General features: G+C 45.5%; 1 protein-coding gene across 3 annotated transcripts in view; it reads right to left on the reverse strand.

The window, feature by feature from the left end:
• C9H8orf34 (chromosome 9 C8orf34 homolog) overlaps positions 1–14,405 on the reverse strand; it is a 311,372-nt gene extending 296,967 nt beyond the window's left edge. For all 3 annotated transcript variants that reach the window (XM_066578559.1, XM_066578558.1, XM_066578560.1), the window contains exon 1: positions 14,128–14,405. In XM_066578559.1, the coding sequence (XP_066434656.1) occupies positions 14,128–14,196 (69 nt within the window). In that variant the 5' untranslated portion in view covers positions 14,197–14,405. The remainder of the gene's footprint in view (positions 1–14,127) is intronic.
• Positions 14,406–23,317: the final 8,912 nt, after the last annotated feature.

A 23,317-nucleotide genomic window follows, 5' to 3' on the forward strand; every position in this document is an offset into this window, starting at 1 on the left:
AGTAGCGTGGGGGGGGGGGAATGTGACCGATGAGGGCTACTCCGCTCCCCATCGTGCTCTCACCAGCGGCGCCCATGATAGCTGCTGAAGGAAGCAGAGACAGGGCCCCATCCGCTGAAGCTGACGAGAGCACCGGACGGCCTGTTCCATACCGCTGACAGCCACAACAGCAGGGGGGAGGTGAGTGTTGCCCGTCAAGCTCGGCAGGACACTTCAAAGCAGAGAGGCCATTGGGGACAGCAAAGAGGCTACCGGGGTCAGCATGGCACTTCAGACCCGAGAGGGAAGCGGTGACAGCAGGGGAGGACAATGTTGCCGGTGGTGGCCTCCCACCCGTCAGGATCTGCATGGCACTTCAGAGCAGAGAGGTAAGCGGGGACAGCCATTCACAGGCTGGGGGCGTCACCTGCATGTAACGCCAGCCGTATTATGTCTCCACCCCTTGCTTCCGGTAGCCACATAATACAACAGTACCCGCAGCAAATACGCATGTCATTGCATAGTTGCATGTGAGAGATACGCTTGAGGCGCTCAGCAAATTCCGCCTGCCTGAGCGAGGCCTTATAGTCTGTTCACTGATTTGCTGCAGATTTTGTTGTGGGTTTTGCTGCAAGACTTTTAATTCAATTGAAAGGGTGAAATGTGTTGCAGATCTGCACTAAAATCTGCAGCCAATCAGCAATCTGTGAGCGCATCCTAGAGGGGGGTTGTCCCACAGCTTAAAATTGCTTCACAACCCCTCTGTCCTTCCTGGTTGCTGCTGACGAGGACATGTGATTGCTGCAGCCAATCACTGGCCACAGCAGTAACCTTCTCTAGCCAGTGATTGGCTGCAGCAGTCACATGTCCTGGTCAGCAGCAACCAGGAAGGACAAAGGGGTTGTGAGGCAATTTTTAAGTCATGGAAAACCCCTCTAAGTTTTCAATTTTCAGTTTTGCTCCTACAATTTATTCCGATATACTGATATGTATATAATGAATTCACTTTCATCAAAAGTTAAATTATAGCAAGCACACGGCAGAGGCGGAAGACCTGCGATTCATTGCAAATTCAATGGTTTTTCTGTGCGGATGAACATGGATGCACAGTGGATTATCAGCACAGGGGGGAAAAAAGGCCCAATGGTGCCTTCCCCCATCTCCCTGCCTGGTCTGCAAGCAACTTGAGAAGCATCCACCTACAAATCTGCAATGTGATTGCGGATGCATTGCGGATCGAATGCATCAACAGAGATCAATGGAGCCCGTCTGCACAAAATCTGCTACAAAATGAAGCAGGCTTGCGGAATACGCAATTCAAATCTGCATGTGTGCGTGAAGCTGTGGGCGATTTTTTTTCTCGGATCGAGAGCCTGAGATAGAATAATTTGAGCTTGACCCATTTCTGTGCGATATCGCCCATTATTATACATTGTAATCCCATTAAAATGCTGTGGCAAGACCTTAAACAGGCAGTGCATGCTCGAAAACCCTCCAATGTAGCAAAAAGATTAGGCATCCGCACCTCAATTACCACACGCAGATTTATTTTCCAGATTCCACATGCGGCAAAACAAATCGCAGCATGCATTTTAGGGCGGATTCCATTAAGATGGTCTCTATTGAAGTCGATCAATTTTGTCCGATTCGCGGCCCATCTGCAATTGACATTGCAGACAGGCCGTGAATTCCGCGGGAAAGCAGGAGTTTAAAAAAACCAAAACTGTACTGGACATGTGTGCCGGCCAGCGCTTCCACACACATCCGCAGTACAGAAAATAGAAGACCCGGACAGGTACGCAGGGTCCGGGGCAGGGTTGGATTCCGCTGCGGAATCCGACTCGCCTGTAGACATGAGGCCTTAGGGGGACAATTACTTTTTCCCATGGGTGATATAACTTTTGAACAAAACTGCCATAGCAGTGCTAATAGTGCCAGGGTTCTAAGGAGGACAGAATACAAGTTTCAGAAGTGAAGCCTTTTATTCCATCCCGGCGAGTTCAGGGAATGTCGGCATTTCCCTAGTATATTCTTTAAAGCAGCGGTGGAGATAGAGCTTCTCCTTGATGCTCTTGTACAGATTAATCACTGTTACAGGCCAAGAATGTGAACACAATATCCACAGCCCTGAAGAGCCCAATATGGCCTGTGATAATATAAAATACTTTTTTCACCATTGTGACAACTGGGACGTCTTGAGCAGAGTGCCAAAACCTAAGACCATGGCTGGTGACAAGCGGGAGCAGACTACAGAACAGCGGCAGATAACGTGATGTGCTGATTGCCAACTCTTCAATCCTTGGGAGCATGTCTATTTCAGAAAGCTTCTGCTAACAATAATGACATCACGTTACTGAATTTATCATGGCCAATGTCCATTCACAGTAGTATTTGCTCCGTTTCTGCTGTGTGTGTTTTTTTTGTATTATCTTTGGTGAAAAACCCTATATCAAGTCATCTATGACCGATAGATTACTAGAAAATCCTATAATACAACATGTTTTTTACAAATAACCATTGAAGAGGCTGTCTTACCTCATTTTGGCGGCCCGATCCATTCATGTATTGGATGGCTAGTGACTTTATTGGCTGCATACAGATATGTCCACTCTTAAAGCGACCCTTCAGTTTTGGGATGAAATTCTGTCCCGGGATGGCATAGGCAGGGGGGTATATTACTCAGAATTGTTCTTCACTGCCCCCTTTTGATCCACCAGTTTCAGGCCCTGTTTCAGCCTTCCATAATGGCTGCAGACATTTCTAACTACCTAGTACACACTGTGAATTGAACTCTCATTGGTCAGTACTAATCACGAGCAGCTCTGGGCAATCACAGAGCAGGTATAGTGCATTAACCCTTTCTAATCCACTGTCTGATGTCTGAAGACATTCTGATTGAAGATTGTACAGCTTCGATGTCGGAAGACGTCCGGCAGGGTATTCTTACTGTATGTTACTCACTGCTCTGTTGTCGGGGGCCTCTCCCGCATGTCCCATACTGCAGTACTAGCTCTAGCCAGCAGATGGTGCCATTGTATAATGGCAGAAAAAGAGAGCCCCCTAGGAACCCCTGAATCCAAAATTGGATTGCAAAGGGTTAACATTACTAATGCACTGTGGGGGATTAGGTAGTCTGAAGATTGTGTCAGCCATCTTGGATGGTCAAAAACAGGACCCGGAACCAGCGGATTGAAGGGATGGCAGAGAAGAATAACTACAAGTAATATACCTCCTTACACCTCTGGTCCTGGGTCAGAAGTTCGTCCTAAAACTGGAGGGTTGCTTTATCCTTCTGCAACTTTTTTTAAAGACTCAAATTTCTCACAATACAAATTTAATATATCATCACGACATGCTAGTAGAACTCGCAACAGACTGCAATAGACCTTTTGGGTAGCTACACAGAAATTTAGATAGACATCTCCCGAAAGAGTATCACAAAGTCATGTTTGCTTTCACAGCTAGTCATATCCCACCACACATCTGGAGATAGGTCAAGCCAAGAGGATAAAGTAGTGAAGGAAAGACATATCTGTATAATTCTGCAGGAAGAAAGCGTGGCTAGCAGCACCTTGCCTGGCAATATCAGCTACTTGCTGGGAGTTCTTAGTAGCCCTATGATGCAGATTGCCATCTGCAAAAGAAGAGCCCCCATCTTTTTAAGACCTCTTAGCCAAAGGGCCCTACAGGTTGGCCCAACTGTCCCTTAACATCTGTCAAGATTGTCACCCAAGCATCTACTGTAGCTAAGAAAGTGTGTCCAGGCATTGCAGAGAATTGGCCAATATCAACTACTTGCTGAGGCTTCTCAGTAGATCTATGATGCAGATTGCCATCTGCAAAAGAAGAGCCCCCATCTTTTTAAGACCTCTTAGCCAAAGGGCCCTATAGGTTGGCCCAACTGTCCCTTAACATCTGTCAAGATTGTCACTCAAGCATCTGCTATAGCTAAGAAAGTGTGGCCAGGCATTGCGGAGAATTGGCCAATATCAGCTACTTGCTGAGGGTTCTTAGTAGCCCTATGATGCAGATTGCCATCTGCAAAAGAAGAGCCCCCATCTTTTTAAGACCTCTTAGCCAAAGGGCCCTACAGATTGGCCCAACTGTCCCTTAACATCTGTCAAGATTGTCACCCAAGCATCTGCTACAGCTAAGAACGTGTATCCAGGCATTGCGGATAATTGTTAATGGCCTCACAATGTACTGCCACTCAATATGTGAAGGTAATCACCAATCAACATGGCTGTGACTTATCAACTATTAATTTTAGCCAGCGGATTTAGAGTAAATGAGACACCGAGTCACGTAGACTCAGACTGAAAGCATCACTTCTGAAAATGAAGAATGGTGCATCTGGATTTCCTCATTTTGCATTCATACAATATGCAGTACAAGTATCAATATTGTGGAGTAAACAAATTTATCATTCATTAACTAACCTGAGCGCCGTGCCCATTAACTCTTATATTCTTCAAGCAAGCACTGCCAGCAAGCCCTGGTTAATATTCAAAAGGCAAATGAATCCAATGAAATACATAATGAAGTTTGATTGAGGCAGGTCCCAGCCAAAATGCTTGTGATTTAATTTGTAGAATACCAAACTAATTATTTCCCAAAGCCAAATCAATAAGGAAGGCAGATTGAAGTTTGCTCTTGAAAGCAGAATTTAACAAGGGACACAATTTCTGCAGCAATATACAGTAGCAAGTATAATAGGTCTTACTTACCAATGCAAAAAAACCCTAAAAAGGGAAAAATATAAGCTAAATCATGCAATGGTCACAAGGTCAATCCGAGGGGCGTCTGTAAAAAATGTTGCTGTCAATGCTGTAACAATCTAATGTGTGTGGGGATCTCCCATTTGTCTATTAATGGCAAATTTGGGAGGGGATAAGGGTCCTTTTACGAATTGGGCCCGACAAGCATGTTGATCAGCGCTGGTTTATTTTTCATTTACAACGGCTGAGAATAGCTTATCGGAATGAGCAATTATAACTCTGATTGTTCGGCCCCACAGGCTCGCTGTACTTTTTTCTGTTCACACAGGGAGATGTACAGCCAATCATTAAGCACCTTTATTATTGCTGAAAATCAACCAACTGCTGATGAAAAATCTTTCATCGTCTGATCGGTGCTCTTTTTACTAGTGTAATGGGGCTGCTAGGTCCGACAGAGAATGGGCATACCGAGCTTGGGGGAAATCGGGCCCATCTGGGGTGCCAGAGGCGTCTGTGGTGGTTTGCCAATGGCCTCTCCGGTTGGAAAGAGACCCAGGAAGCCCTCGCTCTGGCCACCATGTCCGTGTCGAAAAGAGGCTTAATCTTTTACATGTCTACCAGAAACTTATTTAAACAGCACCATCTCCAGCACAAGCGGCAGAGCTCTTCAGGTTAACCACTTACTGGCAAGCCTATTTTTTGGCCCTTAAGGCAAGCGATTTTCACTGTTGCATTGCAAGAGTCATAATTTGTTGACTTAGCCGTTTAGGAGCCTGTTTTTTGGGGGGCAGGGAACGAGTTGTATTTTTTAATGGTACCACTCTGGGGGACATTTAATTTGTTGCATGACTTTTACACATTTTTTTTCCTTTTTTGGGGGGGGAAGAAATATGGAAAACCCCCAAAAACCGCATCGTGGTGCCCAGTGGGAAAACATTGCTCATGTGTATGACCCTATTCAGAAGAATGGGTGGACTAGAATCATGTTAGAGAAAACCAGGAGCTTTCACTGAAGAAAATAAATTCCTTACAAGAGCGGGCTGTCTCCTTCTGTCAAATAGTTAAGAATTCTATCCGGCAACATCTTATTCTAACTTTTCCTGGTAGCTGAGTGATCACAAATCTAACCAATATTACAACTCTCATGGGTGTCCTCAACAAGATCTCCAAAACTCTTGGTTTGCATATCTGTCAAATTATATTAGGGAAACTTGGGAAACAGTCCCTATGAGGACTGCAGTGTTGAACATATTGCTTGTGAGCCAGCTTTCTTATAGGAGATTTCTTTTATCATATTAAGGGTAACTGCAGCTCAGTAATAATGCGCCGTATATTCTGTCCTGCTTCTCGCTCTGGAACTTGGCCAAGTCACAATTGTTTGGGTAGTTTTGCATCCTGAATATAAATCATCGACTCCTGTACAGATACCGATATTTTACTTTGTATGAAAAGAATGCCACCCTTAAAATTGGCGGTTTTTACCCCACAAGACACTAAGGGGCATCGAGATGGGTTTTACATTTAGACTGGTGATACACGACCTGCAGGAGCCCAAAGCAGAATCTGGCTCTGACAGCAGCCGACGACCCTGTGTACCTGTCATTTTCTTTAATGCGGATGTCCATGGACCCTCACCATCGGTTATGTGCAGTACAGATTTTTTTTTTTTAATGTTTGTTTTTGCCACGCCGTCACTAGGCAACGATGCGGGTACCCACGGCCACTCTGTAATTTCAATTGGGGATGGGCTGCGGGTCAGATGGCTTCCAATGACATCAATAGAAGCCGTCGGTGTGGAATCCGCAGCAAAATAAAGCATACTACCATTTTTTCTCTGCTCACGGAAATTGTAATTTGTTTCCGTGAGTGTGCAGGAAAAGCAATTTTCACATACCTTCAATGCATGCTATTTGCTGCGGATCCTCTGTTTAGACGCTGGTTGCGGATTTCGCAATTCAAATCTGGTCGTGTGCCACCGGCCTTAGGCTAGAGATACACAGTCACTTTTGCCATGACAGCAGTTGCATGACCTAAGATCGCTGTGTAGCCCTGTGACCTCACAATCGCATTGAAGTCAATGAGGTTCCGCTGCGACTACGAGTTTCCATAATCCGCCGATCCCCAAAAAGTCCAACATTGGTGGATTTTTGCAATCTGCGACTTTGGGCTGCCACAACCAGGAAACCCCACTGACTTTAACGAGAGTGTGATGCCACAGTGATCTTTGGTCACGCGACCCTTGTCATGGCCAAAGTTGGCCATTATAAAAGGAAATGTCTGGGGAAAACATGTACCCCGTGTTGTGCCTAATACAAGGTCTTCAGGTGGCCATACACATTCAATAGCCGTTGGCCAAATGTTCGTTCAAACAGAAGCCATTCCTCCCGACTCCCCTATACCCACAAACACACGGGGAGAGTAGGGAAAGGCGCAGCCAAACAGCTCTGGTGTCGGCTTATCTCTAGGGGAAGCAAAAAGATTGACATTTAACATCCCCGACGGATCTTTTTTTCCCCTGACATCATCTTTCAGGGGGAAAAGTCAGGAGATCCCATTACACATGTGATAATCATTCCATCTCGCTCAAATTAGTGAGTCCGGATGATTTTTCCCACCGTATATGTGGACCTTATAGGACATCCTGACACAAGGATCCAAAGTCCACCATGGACAGAATCCCTCCGTAATGGAGTTTATCTAAGTGTCCAGCACAGTTTGTCAGTTCTGACCAGATTATCCATTTAATTGTCAATCCACGGCAGATTCCCTTTAAAGAAAATATCACCGGCTCTGCATAATGACTCCATCAAAATCACATTCACACAACAAAGAATCCGAACCCCAGGGGTCCAAGGATTACATCTGTAAAGGTCATTTTACAAGAAACTCGCAGGCTGTGTAATAATCCCTGCCCCGAACATGAGAATAACGCCGTCCCTGCTTTGAAGTCATTTCTAATTTTCAACTTCATGAACTGTATTGGGCCAAAAGACGGTTACAGCTGTGGTGCGCCAATGTGTGAAATAGTGAGGGGGATTACAGGCTTCACATTGCTCAATGCATTAAGGGAAATACTTCATCAGTTTTATAGTAGGAAAAACACCTTTATGTTGTACAAACTGCAGAAAATGTATCAGGTGCCCTAAATACTACAGAATAAAGATGGCGCACGTCTTTAAAAAACAAGCAAAACAGAGACTGTGAACTTTGCCTTTTCCTAAAATCCTACGAACCTAACTGTATACCCTTCAAATAGCAAACTTGGTCCAGTAATAAATGTAATTCTGTATTCACACATGCAATTTTCACTTGGACTAATAGTCCAAGCTTGAAAAATTGTTGCATACCCTACTTTTGTGCAATTCTTGTTCAAGAATCACCTATTATTCTCTATGGGAGTGTAAGGGGGTGCGCCGCACCCTCCTTACCCAGCAGTGGCTGCTATGTTTAGCCCACCCCCTCCAGTCCTGGACCCAAGGAATGAACAGGAGGACAGGCCAATTGCTGGTATTTGAGAGGCTCGCTGAAGTTCTGACTATGTGAGCACTACAGCTGTTTTCTTGAGGTGCCTTGCCAATCCGAAAACACTAACATCGTAATGTTATTATGCAACGTTCAGGTACTGCGCCTATAGAGCGGAAACATTCATCCGTCTGCTTATTTTTGACTTAAAAAAAAGATTTGGCCGTCGTCTTTCAGCTGCTCTGCCATCCTGAACCTGCGGCGCATCGCACCACCAACCGCGACAGAAGCGTTAAAAAGAGGCTCTGTTTTTAAAGCATGTTACTACGGGGACTACATGAATAAAAGAATCAGGAAGCGCAGAGCAGTGAAAAAACGGATGGAAAATGCATGCAAATCCCACATTGAAAGAAAATATAATCCAAAAACGCAAAGCGAACGTATGAAAATCACATTGGAAATTGCATGGAAAGCAGTCAGTTTTTCACTGACCAGAACTCATCTGTGTGGAAACAGCCTTTTATGGGCCCGTTCACACACAGCCTTTTGCTGTCTGTATTCAGTCTGTATCTTTTACTGACTGACGGACACTACACATCAATGTTGCATGTAAAAAAAAAAATAAAAAAATATATATATATATTTTTTTTTTCTTTTAATCGCAGCAGGTCCTATTTTGCTCCATTGTCACCAGTTGCCCAATAATGTCTATGGGTGGATAGAAAAACACAGTGAATATGCATTAGCATGAGTATTCACTGTGGGGGGCTTTTTGCACACCCTGTTTTCTGTGACAAGAATGGTATCAGTTAGGCCTTCTTGCACGTGTGAAAAACGCCTTGACGGATATAAGAAATGCACAGATGCACCAAATATGCACAAACACCCGCATTAAAAATGGTGTGTTTTTTTATGGACCAAAATTGCATACACCTGTGTGAATGAGCCCTGACATATGAACAGCTCATCATACATTTCATTCATTCGTACACAGCAGGTATGAAATCTGGAATACGGCTGAATACACGTAAATCTCGACAGCACAGATATAATATAATGATATATGTACTAAAAGATGCAGGCAGCTGGACTTGTGTGCAGGGGATTGTTAGGCTCTACAGAACAAGGGGAACGGATCGTGCTTGACTGAACGCTCTTTACAGGCTGGGCATCATTTGTGTCATACTCTTATTTACGGTAACATTACATAGTTACATAGTAACAACATAATATGTTAGCCTGAAAGTAGACAATGTCTATCTAGTTCAGGCTGCTTCCACCCCCATGGTTGATCCAGAGGAAGGCAAAAAAAAAATCTGATGGGGTAGAAGCCAATTTACCCCATTTTGGCGAAAAAAATCCTCCCTGACTCGATAATGGCAGTCCGAATAATCTCTGGATCAATATTAATGGCAAGTTCCTTCCTGACTCTAAGTCTTGCAGTCGGAAGATCCCCGGATCAACAACCTTTCTGGTTATTTAGTGTCTATATCCTGTAATATCATAGCACTCTAGAAAGACATCTAGTCCCCTCTTACACTCCTCTATGGATTTTGCCCTCACCACGTCCCCAGGCAGAGAGTTCCACAGTCTCACTGCTCTTACAGTAAAGAACCCCCTTTTATGTTGGCGATGAAACCTGATTTCTTCTAGATGTAGCGGATGTCCTCTTGTTACCGTCGTAGTCCTGGGTATAAACAGATTATGGGAGAGATCCTTGTATTGTCCGCTTATGTATTTATACATATTTATTTGATTACCCCGTAACCGTATTTTTTCTAGAGTAAATAATCCCAATTTGGATAGCCTCTCTGGGTATTCCAGTCCCGTCATTCCATGTATTAGTTTAGTTGCCCTTCTTTGGACCCCCTCAAGCACTGTAACATCTTTCCTGAGCAGCGGTGTCCAGACCTGCACACAGTATTCCATGTGGGGTCTGTAGTCTGTTAATAATGCATGGCCAGACAACTGCACCAGATTTCCCACATGGGTAAATCGGGCGATTTGGAGGGATTTAGACAGGGTTTCAGCTCTCTAGGACCAATTGTTCTAGATATATTCACAACAGATCAGAATACAAACACAAATATGTTTGGTTACTGCACAGCCCCACTTCAATAGGAGTCCATGTATTAAAATAATAATGTTAACCATACTAACCCTTCTGGGATTCAGCGCTGCAGCCCCGCTGTGGTCCTGGTGATTGCTGTGACAAATGATGTCACGTGAATTCAAGTGACCGTTGCAGCCAATAAGAGGCTGTAGCGTCACGTTCCTGAACTCCTGGCGCTCCGAATGTGAGCGCCCAAGCCAGGAAAAGGAACAGTGACTTCCTGTGACATCATCTGTCACAGCAATCACCGGGAGCACAGCAAGCAAGCAGTGCTGCATCCCAGCCGCCGCGGAAGGGTAAGTTTACTTCCCCTTAATACAGACATGAGGTCTTATTGAAGCAAGGTTGACCAGTAACTGGGCAACCGCTTTGATTAAAATCTCAGTCGGACGCTACTTGCGAGACATCAAGTTTCTGTGCATAACAACCCAGCTATGTGTGAAAGGGCCATAAGAGACAGATAACAAAGAAATCCTATAAGGGCCGACTAGATGGACCACGTGGAATTAAAATAAAAAATTGTTAGAATTATTGACAGTATATACGTCCTAATTGTTGATTGTATCAGCTCTCGGCCACGAGCCAAAGTGAGCCGAATTACCCGTTAATGACTGCAGATACCAGCATACAAGAACGGGGCCCCTTTTCCCGGTATTAGGCTACACGCACGCAGCCTTTTTCCGTCCAATTTTCAGATAGAAAAAAAAAATTTAAAAAAAAAAATCGGTCAAAAAAAAATTGGACGGAAATAGCGTGCATTCATTAGAATAGGTGCATGCACATGGGCTTTTTTTACTTGGAGGAATAGTCTAAGCAAGGCCAGATATCACGCTTGCCAAGATCAGTTTTTCACACTGATGCAAGGCGTTTTCCATTCAAAAATGGCTTGCATCGCTTCTGTGAACATCACATCGCAGTCGCATGCACATCACACAGCAAACGACTGCCATGGGATGTCTTGGAAGGTTGCCGGTGACGTAAAAACACGTGAACAGGCGCACAAATGTAACGTTGGTGTGCCTGTTCAGATGGCCCTAGCCCGGCGCAAAAGCGCCGAGACCACAATGCCATTAGGCAGGGGGAGAGAGTTTAGCTCTGCTAAGCCCTCTCCCCCTTCCGTCCCCCTTTATGTCTCTGGACAATGGGGGGTGGGGGGGGGATAGCTAGTGTGCTAAGCTCTCTCCCCCTCTCCACCCCTTATCGCAGCCAGCAATGGGTGAGGACGGGACAGGGCGGGAGCTTAGTAACTAGCTCCGCCACCTCTCCGACCCCCTCCCATTGCAGACAGCTAGCAAGGGGCGGAGAGGAGAGAAGGGGGTGGGAGTTTAGCCGTTACGCTGCTAAATCCCTCCCACCTCCCTTCTCTGGCTGCACCCATAGGCTCCCATAGGAATGTTTGCAGCCGCCGCCGGCGTAAAAGTGCCCGGCTGAAATGCACTATTGTGGCAAGATGGGCGCTTTTATGCCGTGGAAATACGCCCATGTGAACTGATGCATTGTAAACCAATGCATCAGAGGGGCAACATATATCGTGGGGGCGTGAAAACCTGGCCGATATACACCCGTGTGAACCCAGCCATACTGCGATTTATTTTATCGCAGCGTCTTTGTGAGGATAACAAAAAAAAAAGAAAACTGCTCATGTGAATAAGTTCACTCAAAAGAATGGAGTTCATATTCATGCGAGTTTGTGCAGCTCGCAACGTACAAACTCGCGCAAGATTCTCGCCAGTGTGAATGTTGCCTAAGAGAAAAAAAAAACACCATATCCTGTTCATGCCCACTTTTTGGACAGGAATCGCCCCTGTTAATGTGTGGTCTCCATCGGACAGCGCACAGATTGGTCACCCCACAGACATCCTATGCGCGGTCGCCCAAGAAGCTCGGGCGCAACTTTTTAGTTGTTCCTGTACTGTTATAGTATTTAATAGGCTAATCCACGTTCACGGATCTGGTCTCGTTAAACACAGCAGTCTGACAAGACTATTCTTATATATAAATTCAGTTTTTCAATTTTATCACATCATAATTAAACCCAAATAAATTAGGACAACATTTAATCACTTACTTCTGATTATTACACCTATTTCTGATTATTTTTTTCTCTATAAACGATGCAAAATTAAAAGATACCGACCCTGCCCTGTATCAGGTGAAAGCCCAATCTGTGCCACCAGAAATTAACAAAAAATAAGTACTATATATACTCTAGTATTAGCCGGCCCGAGTATAAGCCGAGTCAATAAGGTTTACCACAAAAAACTGATTGACTCCAGTATAAGCCTAGTTATACTCGAGTACATACTAGATAAAAAAAACCCACAATACTCACCTCCCAGTCTGTGTCTGTGTCCCCGGCGTGATGGTCTCCCTGGCGGTGCGGCAAACTGCTTCAGAATTCTCCCCTCTGTCATCTCCCTGCTCGACTTTGAATTCCCCCGCCGTCAGCGCTGTGTAGGTAAGCGCTGTGATTGGATCAAGCGCCAGCCAATCACAGCCGGCGCTCAATAAACCAATCACAGCCATTCAGTGATGTCATCCACTGAATGGCTGTGAATGATCGAGCCCCGGTTGTGATTGGCTGGCCCTCAATCCAATCACAGTGGGGGAATTCAAAGCTGAGCAGGGAGATGACAGAGGGGAGAATTCTCAAGCAGCTTGCCACACCGCCGAGGAGACCATCGGGACACAGACGCTGGCTAGGAGGTGAGAATTGCGTGGGTTTTTTTGTTGTTTTCTTTTACCTCACTCTAGTATAAGCCGAGGGGGGCTTTTTCAGCATTAAAAAATGTGCTGAAAAACTAGGCTTATTCAGGCATATTCAGACGACCATATACGTTGTCTCTCTCTGCAGGGGGAGGAGGCTGGAAGAGCTGGGAGCAGTGCACTGAGCTCCCGCCCCCTCTCCACCCCTCAGCACTATTTGCAATGGGTGCAAATAGGGCACTGCTCCCGGCTCTTCCAGCCTCCTCCCCCTGCAGAGAGGGATGCCGTATATCAGCCGGCGTGAATACCCGGACGATATACGGTCGTCTGAATAAGCCCTTAGAATGTATTGTTTTGCAAATACAAAAATGCTGATGTGGACATTTCAAAGGCCTTGGTCACGAAGGGGTTAAATCTGTCCTTGCATTCACTTCAATGTAAAGAAAAGTGATGACAGATTGCATTGTGAAGGCATTCTGCAAGAATGCAAAGGATGCCTTTTTTAAGGAGAATCCCCTTGAGATAATGGTAAGTATCTATATTACTCTCAAACATAATTTGCTTTACAAAAAAAATGATAAAAAAGAGCTGAAAAACTGGAATAAAATAAAAAGTGTTGGATGTTCTATCTGGACTTCCTGAAAGTAGTGGCAATGGGAAAAAATAGCTGATAGTAGAGAGCAGTTGCTTGCCTTAACTCAACACTAGCTATTGAAGAGAACCCTTCATTAGGTCAGCTGTCTCACTGGACCTTGCACTAGTGACACATGACCGCTAGGGGCGCTGCTGAGGCTCACACCTGGGCGCTGCTTGCTTCGCTATGGCAACACACAGGACGCTTTGGAGTCAGCATTTTCCTGCACACAATGGCTCTATAGAACAATGCCCTCCTGAAATCAGGAAACCCTCCTCCAGCTCTACACACTGTGGCATATGCCAGCAGCACCCTATACACATTTACTATGCACCCTCTAGATTCCACCAGTGCCATAGTCATGCCATCCTCATTTACCCTGTATGCAATGCATCCCTACATAGGGGGTCTCTGCCATGGGATGTGCACCCTGCACCCAGTATAGCAGCACATGGCTGGTTTGCAGTCATTATGGCGATACATATAATATATTAACCCTTTCACAGCACACTTACCTCAAAGAGAGGACCGATCTTATTAGTCTCCAGGTAGATTTGAATCCGATTTTGCTGTCGAGACGCCATGAGGATCCCCCCCTAAATATATTCCCGATCTCCAGCTGGAGGGGTGCAGGGCTGTCACCCCCCTATACTCCCTCCTGTGCCCAACTTCACCAATGCAATCCCCAGGTGCCAGTGCAATCAGTCAGATGGCTGGTGGAGTAGTGGTGCCATTGCTTTAGGAGAGAAGAGTTGCAATAAGGATGCAGGGAAGGGGAAAGTGCATGGTGCTGCCTCCCTCCTCTGCCCGCCTCTCCTTAGTGTAGGTGCCTGGTTACAAGCACAACAGCAGCAGCAGCTCCTGCCCACTCCCCGGCAGGCAGGCAGGCAGAGTCCAAGATCACTGCTTGCAGGACAACTTCAGCTACTACACAGCCCTTCTGCAAGTTCAGCCTGTAAAGCAGCCCCTGATTGGGAGATGGGACAGAGCTCAGGATTGTCAACTGATCACCTCCTTAGCATTGGCTTGCTTCGCCCCCTTGCTAGCTGGCATTGTGTAGAGGTGATGCCTGGGCATGGGGCACCTGGGAGTGATGGGCACTGTAGGAGAGGAGCTGTGCAGGTGTGGAGATGGAATCACCTCTGCAGCATTCCCTTATCTTGTGTAGCTTACATCAGTGATATGGAGAATTTACATTCCATGATGTCGCGCTCAGGTGGGGCTGGTCTGAGGGCTTATTCACACGGGCGCTGCAAGACACACAACACTCGCATGAATATGAACTCTATTCTTCTGAATCGACTTGTTTATAGGAGTGATTTTTTTTTCCTGCAAGGATAAAAAAAATTGGGTCATTTTCTATCTTTTTTAGACTATTTGTCAATTCTAAATATTATCATGCAATGCTAGGTTTGTAGAACCACCAATACGGCTTCCTTCGGAACGCACGTTGACACGCACAATGACGTCTGATCTCGCAGACGTGGTGATGCATACCAATTTTTATGCGACTGATGTCATACCGAAGCGCTGCGGCGCCACATGTGAACGCTGCTACTTCTATCATCGCTTATATACAAGTAAATTATATAATGCTTTAAACTAGGCTTGAAAAAGGGGTATGGTTTAACCCTGAAACGCGTTGCCAGACATTGAGCCACATCTACAAGTGTCTGTATATGCGGGATATTCGTCAATTAAGAAATTGAAAAGTAGGAACCCTGTGGTCCACAACCTACAAACTACTACATGCTGACCAGGACAGGGGGAATATGGTTGATTCCAGATCCCCCCAGTGAAGTAAGTCCATCTTACTAGATTTTAACATCTAACTCACACATGTTAAAAGAAGCGCAAAGGGTTAAAGTTTTTTTTTTATATATACTGCCTACTACGGAGGCTGTGCACCCCGGACGTTCTTTCCCGCTGCTGCTCTCCTGATACCCTGTTTTCCTGAAAATAAGACCTACCCTGAAAATAAGCGCTAGCATGATTTTCCTGGATTTTTAAGGATGCAAAATAATTTTTCAGGATTTTTGAGGATGCTTGAAATATAAGCCCTCCTCCAAAATTAAGCCCTGCTTATAGTTAATAAAGAAGTAAATTTTCATAGTGTCCAGGCAGCTCTACATGTAAAAAAGTGAAATCTTTTTGAGCAACAATTAATATAAGACACTGTCTTATTTTTGGGGAAACGGGGTATATATTGGGATTATCCATCTGCGAGTTTACAGGGCTGAAGTGGACCTTTTGGTGTGGAGCCCTGACTATTGACAGCTCCATACCGGGTAAGTCCACTACTTACTTCATCTATACGTTCTTGCTATATCTACTCCATACCTGCAGCGCAGGCACCTCATTACCTCTATTCTCTATCTTTTGGCATTACCTAGGAACGCCTCGCCTATTGCTTTCACCGTGCGGTGTGGATGCGATGCAACGTGATGTTTCCTGTTGAAATCAATGGGAAACACTTGTGCTGCATCTGACGCGCGGGAAACGTGCCTGAGAATCGCAATCGCGCAAAAGCGATGCAAGGCTTTTATGAATGGAAAACGCCTCGCATCGGCGTGAAAAACGCACGTTGACAGGAGCGATATCAGGCCGAGAAAAGTTGCCCCATTGTGTTTGCTGATAGACAAAAGTGTACATACAATAGTGTAAGCCATACGGCTACCATGGACATCCTGGAGAGAGGGGTCCTGGCACATCTTGGCTACATCTATTATGTGAATAGTTGTTAACAGTCAGGTTTTAAGACACCCTGTGCAGAAATGTTTTGGTGCCCCCCATCATAAGAAAAAAAAAAAAAAGATATGTATACCGGTATTACACTTATTCTGCTTGTGTAGAAAGCAGCAAGATAGCAGCATACCCACGTCAGAACAGCTCTGTGAATAAATACTGTACCAGAACCAAGCTCATAACATCAATACAGCAGAAGAATCAAACTTAGTACATAAATACAGCATCGAGCTCATAGCATGAATACAGCACCAGCACCAAGCTCATTGCATAAATACAGCACCAAGCTCATAACATGAATACAGCATCAGAACCAAGCTCGTAATATAATTACAGTACTTAAACCAAGCTCAATACATGAATAAAATATGAGAACCAAGCATATAACATAAATACAGTAACAGAACTAAGCAATTGTGTTGCAGGGGAACCTGCAAGTCAATGTTAGACTCTTTATACAAGCCTTGCACCTCGGAGCATCAGAAGGAAGTAGACAGAGCCAAGAGGAGAATGATTCATGTAGCTCCATAAGATTCTGCTGCACGGAAGAAAAGGTTCATTTGCCTGGTCAGACCTAAAGAAAGCAATCACCCAAACCTGCATCCCCCTGGTGTTCCTTCGCAAGCTAGTGGCTGGTGCCCTGTGCAACCGCATTGGTCACACATAGCTAAGGTCCGCCATAGTTGTGAAAACCTGTGCAGTCATCCCCTTACTACAAGCCTTACAACATTAGCAAAGGGCTATGGAGAATTATTGGGGTTTTCCAGGACTTTACTATTGGTGACCTGTCCTCAATATAGTGGATCGGCCGGGGTCCGCCGCTCGGGACCCCTGCTGATCAGTTGTTTGCTGGGTCCGCTATCGATGTGGACAGAGACGGAGGTGGATAGCTCAGCCAACATTGACTTCAATAGGAGCTGCGCCTGCAATACCCACCCGGGCGGCTGCAGTGTGACACAGAGCCGTCTTCTTCTGGCTTTGCACTGACAGCGAGCCCACGAAACATGATGCCACGTTACAGCAAAATCACTGAACTACCCACCAAACATTCATTGCAAAGATGCGCTTTTATTCCAAAGTCCAGGGTCACAAGATCAAAAATCCTATTTAGTCAAAAATAGAATTTTTTGTATTTAAGTCACTTTGAAAATCTTCCCCTCAATTATTGACCAATTAATGCTGCTGTCTTGTGTCCAATTAACGCCATATGCTGCCAAGGCTCGTTTACTGCCACTATCCACAGTGCAATTACTATGGCTATTATGTCTATTTAGTGACTGACTACTCTGGCTACATGCAGCACAATTAATGCTGGCCACAAAATACAACTAAGAGATCTTTCACACGGGCGTAAGCATTTTTATGTGCGCCCACCGGTGCGAACGGGTGCACAAATCTGCCGTCGGTCAGGGGGAGACAGTTTAATTCTGCTAAGCTTCCTTCCCCCTTTCCACCCCCTCACCAGCTTTCTGCAAGGGAAGGGGGCTGGATGGAGCTTAGCAACTAGTTCCCACCCCCTCTCATTGCAAATAGCCGGCTAGGGGCAGAGAGGAGTAGAGAAGGGGGAGGGAGTTTAGCAGTCACACTGCTAAAACTCCCTCCCCCTTCCTTCTCCAGCAGCTCCCATTGGCTCCCATAGGAGTCTATGCAGTGGCCGACATATTCCATCCAGAAAGCTAGTTCCAGAACTATCCTTCCTGCCCAGTGTAAAAGCACCCGGCCGAAATGCGCTATCTTAGCCAGTCGGGAGCTTTTATGTGGCGGAAAATCGCCCGCCCTATCTGATGCATTGGAATCCAATACATAAGATGGTAGCGTATTTCGTCCGGCCGTGAAAACAGCTGCTGATATACGTCTGTGTAAATAAAGCCTTAGGCTCGTTCACACAGGCATGCTTTTAGCGCAATATAAGTGTGTGGAAACATCGCAGCTAGCTGCATGAAAAATAGCGTGAACGGGCGATTTCCAGCCATCAGGTCTCAAGCTTAAATAGGGGTGAAATTGCCCGTGCACACGATTGGGAGCTGCGCGCTGCGTGTTATCTGGCTCCCGTAGGAGTCTATGGAGACCCCTCCGCAGCACGCACCGAAGATAGGTCAGGTCCTGTCTCTTCACGCAGCACGGACCGGAGGCTTTATTCACACGAGTGTTTTTACACAGCTATTTAGCCCCGTTCATGCCAGTGAAAAATTGCGACCATCTGAGGCGTTGGATTCCAATGCATTCGTTCACATGGGCAATTTTGCGCCGTGAAACAATCACCCAGTGGGGAAAAAATACTACGTAGCTGGACGGAAAAGATAGTTCTATCTCGCAGCTGGAATACGCCGGCGGCTCCCATAGACTTCTATGGGAGCTGGGAAAATAGGGAGGGGGAGGCAGTTTAGCAGAGTCCAATGTAGGGGAAAGCTTACAGGAGCCTCTATTGAGGCATTTGAGGTCATTTCGAGGATTCATGCCGAGCGAGGGATTTCCGGCCTGTGGCCCTTAGATGTGTGCGCTGCACACGCATGCCCTATCTTCGGTAGGTAATAGGGTGACTATTTCATCAGTGGGACTCCTGTATACTGACTACTGCGGTTTTTGCTCCAATTTTTCCCAAATCATTAAAATCGTGTCACTGCTATTATTTCCCTCCCCCTCATGATTTGGATTGTTCTAGATACAAGGGCGTACCAAAAGGCTCATGGGCCCAGGTGTAAAAGTTTGTCTTGGGGCCCCCCAACTTCTCTTAACCCCTTAGATATACTCCCAGAAGCCTCCAATGGAGCATTCTCTACAGAATTAGAAGTTGAGGAAGACAAGTCTGCTCTCTGTTAAACCGGTAGATCTCGGGAAAGATGGGTAGTCATCAATATGTGACCATCAATACTACTCTTGAAGGCTTGGTCACTGGCGTCTCCTGGGGTCTCTAATGAGATTTAATTATTGCCCAGAGCTAGTAGGGCAACACTTAAAGGGCTGGTCAAGGATTCTATTAATGAGGCATATTACGCACCACAATAGGCCATTGAAATGATTGGGCGTGCGCAAATACGCAGTGGATATGCAGGAAATCTGTGCGTGTACTGCGCATTTGCGCACACTTTCAATGAGCCCGTCTACATTCTTTTTTGCATGCGCAAATACACAACGTATTTTTGCATATAAAAACACGCCAGAAAGCCTGAAAGAAATGGAAGTAAGCCATTTTTGGTTGCGCAAATACACCGCATATTAGCATGGCCGAAATGTGCTTCCGCCCGTGTGATCAAACCCTAGAAGAGACCCCCATAGTGGCTTTAGTAGAAACAGTGACCCCCATAGTGTCGCCTGTAGTAATAGTGACCTCCATTGTGGCCTCAGTAGTTGCAGTGACCCCCATAATGGCACCAATAGCAACAGTGACCCCCTTAGTGGCCCCAGTAATAATAGTGACCCCCAGAGTAGTCCAAGGGATGTAGCCCAGCTAAAGGCCAATAGCATACCTGCCTGCAGCTCTGGTCCTAAACACGAAGGTCAGCCATCCCAGACTCTGCACTGCGGCGCCAGACTGGAGGTGAGTAGAATTCCTATAAAGGAGTTATCCAGGCAGCGTCCACTGGGCTCCACTGCTGCGTAGTGGCCGATGCTTGTAACTGCAAGCACAGCTCTTATTGATTTCAATGAGAGCTGTGTTTGCAATTACGACTGCCGGCCACTACACCGGGCTCAGAGCAGCCACGGCAGAGGATCGCAGAGTTCTCCCATTGATTTCAATGGTGCCAGAGCTACTTTTGCCGGCCCCCTTGAAAGCAATGGGCAATCTCGCAGAAAGATAAAACATGCTGTGAAGTCTTTCCTACATCGCATCGCAGTGCCATACAGGAAAACATCGCTCATGTGTATGACTCCATTCAAAAGAATTGGGTTCATATTTGTGCGTTGTGAGACGCACAAATCTCACACAATTTTCTTGTGCGATTTTCCCGCCAGTGTGAAGGCACCTTTAGGGTACGCATACCAGGGCTTGAGAGCAACTGTTAAGCTGGGTTCCTACACGGCGTATTCCTGGTGGAAATCTCGCAGTTTGGCCGCAGCGAAAAAATGTGAGATTTCCGCCGTGAAATCGCTGCTTCAAAACCCGTGGCACTTAGCCACGGGTTTTGGAGCAGCTTGGCCGCACGCTTTTCCATTGCGGCCGCGCTCCCATAGAGGAGAGCGTGGCCGCAGCTGGGAAAAAAAATAGACATGCTGCGGTCGGTGAATTCACGCCACAGCGCCAGTTTCCGCCGGCTTTGCTGCGACAGATCTGAGAAACCTTGTCCACATGGCTGATGAATCCTAGGATTAGTGGCTACAGGTGGATTTTCCGCGACGAAATTCTGTGCGGAATTTCCGCGGCAAATCCGCCCTGTGCACCCAGCCTTGGAACGAATGCAAATGCAGGGGAATGAGGTAGAAGGTATAAGATACGGGAAAGCCACATAAAGCAAATTCTATTTAACAACGCCGCTCCAAAGGAAGAACAATACATTAGCAAATCAAAGGATCCCAACGAGCAGTTGTGCACCCTGCCAGGTACATGTATCGACCAATACCTCCCCAAGAAGACACATTGTAGCAGATCCATCACAGGGACGCGGATGATTCATAACACTGTACCCGTCATGTATCCTCTGAGAATGGAAGCCCTGGTGCCACTGTGAGCCGATACATGGCAGAGGTCATTTCATGCCACTATTATGGCTTCTATAAGCAGGACCACAACAGCAGATACATTTACAGGCAGATTAGGACCTCGTTGACTTTTATATGATCCACGGCGGTACGGATATTTTTGATGGCAAAAGCAACAATACAGACGGCACTATTCTTGCTGCACAAAGTCAGGAAGAGGCAATGAAAGCGCTACAGAAATAAGCAGAAGTGTAAGCAGAGCTTTGGGGCTCGTTCACACGGGCGATCACGATTTTGCCGTGAGAAAATAGCTGGAATTCGCGTCCTTGTTCTCACGATTTTTGAGCGTCAGGGATGCTTTTTCTTGAGAGTAGCCTTGCATCTCTGCCGCCCACGATAAAACCGCACAATTTTTTATCGTGAAGGCCAATAGGACTTTCTAATGTTAAAAACACTTCACATCACATGAAAATCACAGGTTTGTGCGTTGCGATGCGATAAACAAGGCGGCTCCATAGGGAAACATGGAAGCTAAAAATCACAGAAAGATAAGGCATGCCGCTTTTTTTTCCCTTGCAACATCACATCACTGAAAACATCGCTAATTGGAAGGAAACCAATGAAAAACATTGGTTTCCTAATTCTGCATTTTTACTTACTTCACATGGGCATTAAAATTGCGCGATGCGAGAGTGGGTAAGAATGCAGAATTATGAAGCCAATGATTTTTATTGGTTTCCTTCCCATTAGCAACATTTTTACTGATGCGATGTTGCGAGAGAAAAAAAAAGTGTGGCGTGCTCTATCTTTCTGTGATTTTTAGCGTTTTTAACATTGGAAAGTCCAACGCGGGCGTCGGATTATTCTCTGAAAAAGCATTGCTGGCGCCCAAAAATCACGAGAACAAAGACGCGATTTTTCCACGATTTTCTTATGGCAAAATCGCGATCGCTAGGGTGAAACTAGCCTTAGTTGGGATACTTGATTGGTCTAAGAACAATTATAACACATCAGTCACATTGTAAGTGGATTAAAAGAAGTACAGTAAAACCTCTATTAGCATTGGCATCTACTGGCATCTACTTGGCGATCGCGATTTTAACATTACAAGTCCCATAGACCCCTGCAAAAAAAAAAAAATGCTGCGAATTTCGCAGGGAAAAAAAACCTGTAGTGGGTAGTCACCCTAAGGGCGTTTTTTTTTAGCCAAAAGTTTGTCCCTAGTAACATTGGTTGCCTCTAATAACACTGGCGTGTGCCGACCCCCATGACCTTGCAGCTGGACCAATGTGATCTCCTGCTCGGCGTCTCCTCCTCCTCCTGCTGCTAATGCAAGCAACCCTTCTCTATCATCAGTAACGGGTAATACGCTAGTATAATACTGTAATGTACAACTACACACCAATGTAACAGCACAGAGAACACAGTGATAACGCTGAGGACAGATAATGTACTGGAGTACAGCAGATGTCACCTGCAGTCCTATGTAACAGCACAGAGAAAACAGTGATAACGCTGAGGACAGATAATGTCACCTGCAGCCCTATGTAACACCGCAGAGAACACAGTGATAACGCTAAGGACAGATGATGAACTGTAGTACAGCAGATGTCACCTGCATTTCTATGTAACACCACAGAGAACACAGTGATAACGCTGAGGACAGATGATGATGTCACCTGCAGTCCTATGTAACACCACAGAGAACACAGTGATAACGCTGACGACAGGTAATGATGTCACCTGCAGTCCTATGTAACACCACAGAGAACACAGTGATAACGCTGACGACAGGTAATGATGTCACCTGCAGTCCTATGTAACAGCCCAGAGAACACAGTGATAATGCTGAGGACAGATTATGTAGTAGATGTGACCTACAGTCCTATGTAACAGCACAGATAACATAGTAACATGGTCAATAACATGGTAAATGTTCATTTATTCTTTACAGTAGTCTTTTATATTCATTTATTATTATTGTTTTTGGTATTAAAGACCATATTTATTCTCCATTAAATGTAGTTTGGTGTGTTTTTTTGGAATGTCTAGAACAATTTAATTGGATTTACATTGATTCCTATGGAAATAATTACCTCTAGTAGCAAGCGTTTCAGGTACAGCCGATTGCTTTCGGACGGATTACCAACGTTAGTAGAGGTTTTATGGTATATCTGATTATTTATTATCACATAATACACATGTAGTATAGATTTAAAAAATAATTGACAATAGAGACATTCTAGGGGGAGAGGATGCATTATTAGTCATGTGGCTTCACTTGGAAGGCCTGTACCTACCATACATATTAACACCACTGCA

This window comes from Eleutherodactylus coqui, chromosome 9 (assembly GCF_035609145.1).
Source record: "Eleutherodactylus coqui strain aEleCoq1 chromosome 9, aEleCoq1.hap1, whole genome shotgun sequence".
Taxonomy (NCBI): Eukaryota; Metazoa; Chordata; class Amphibia; order Anura; family Eleutherodactylidae; genus Eleutherodactylus; species Eleutherodactylus coqui.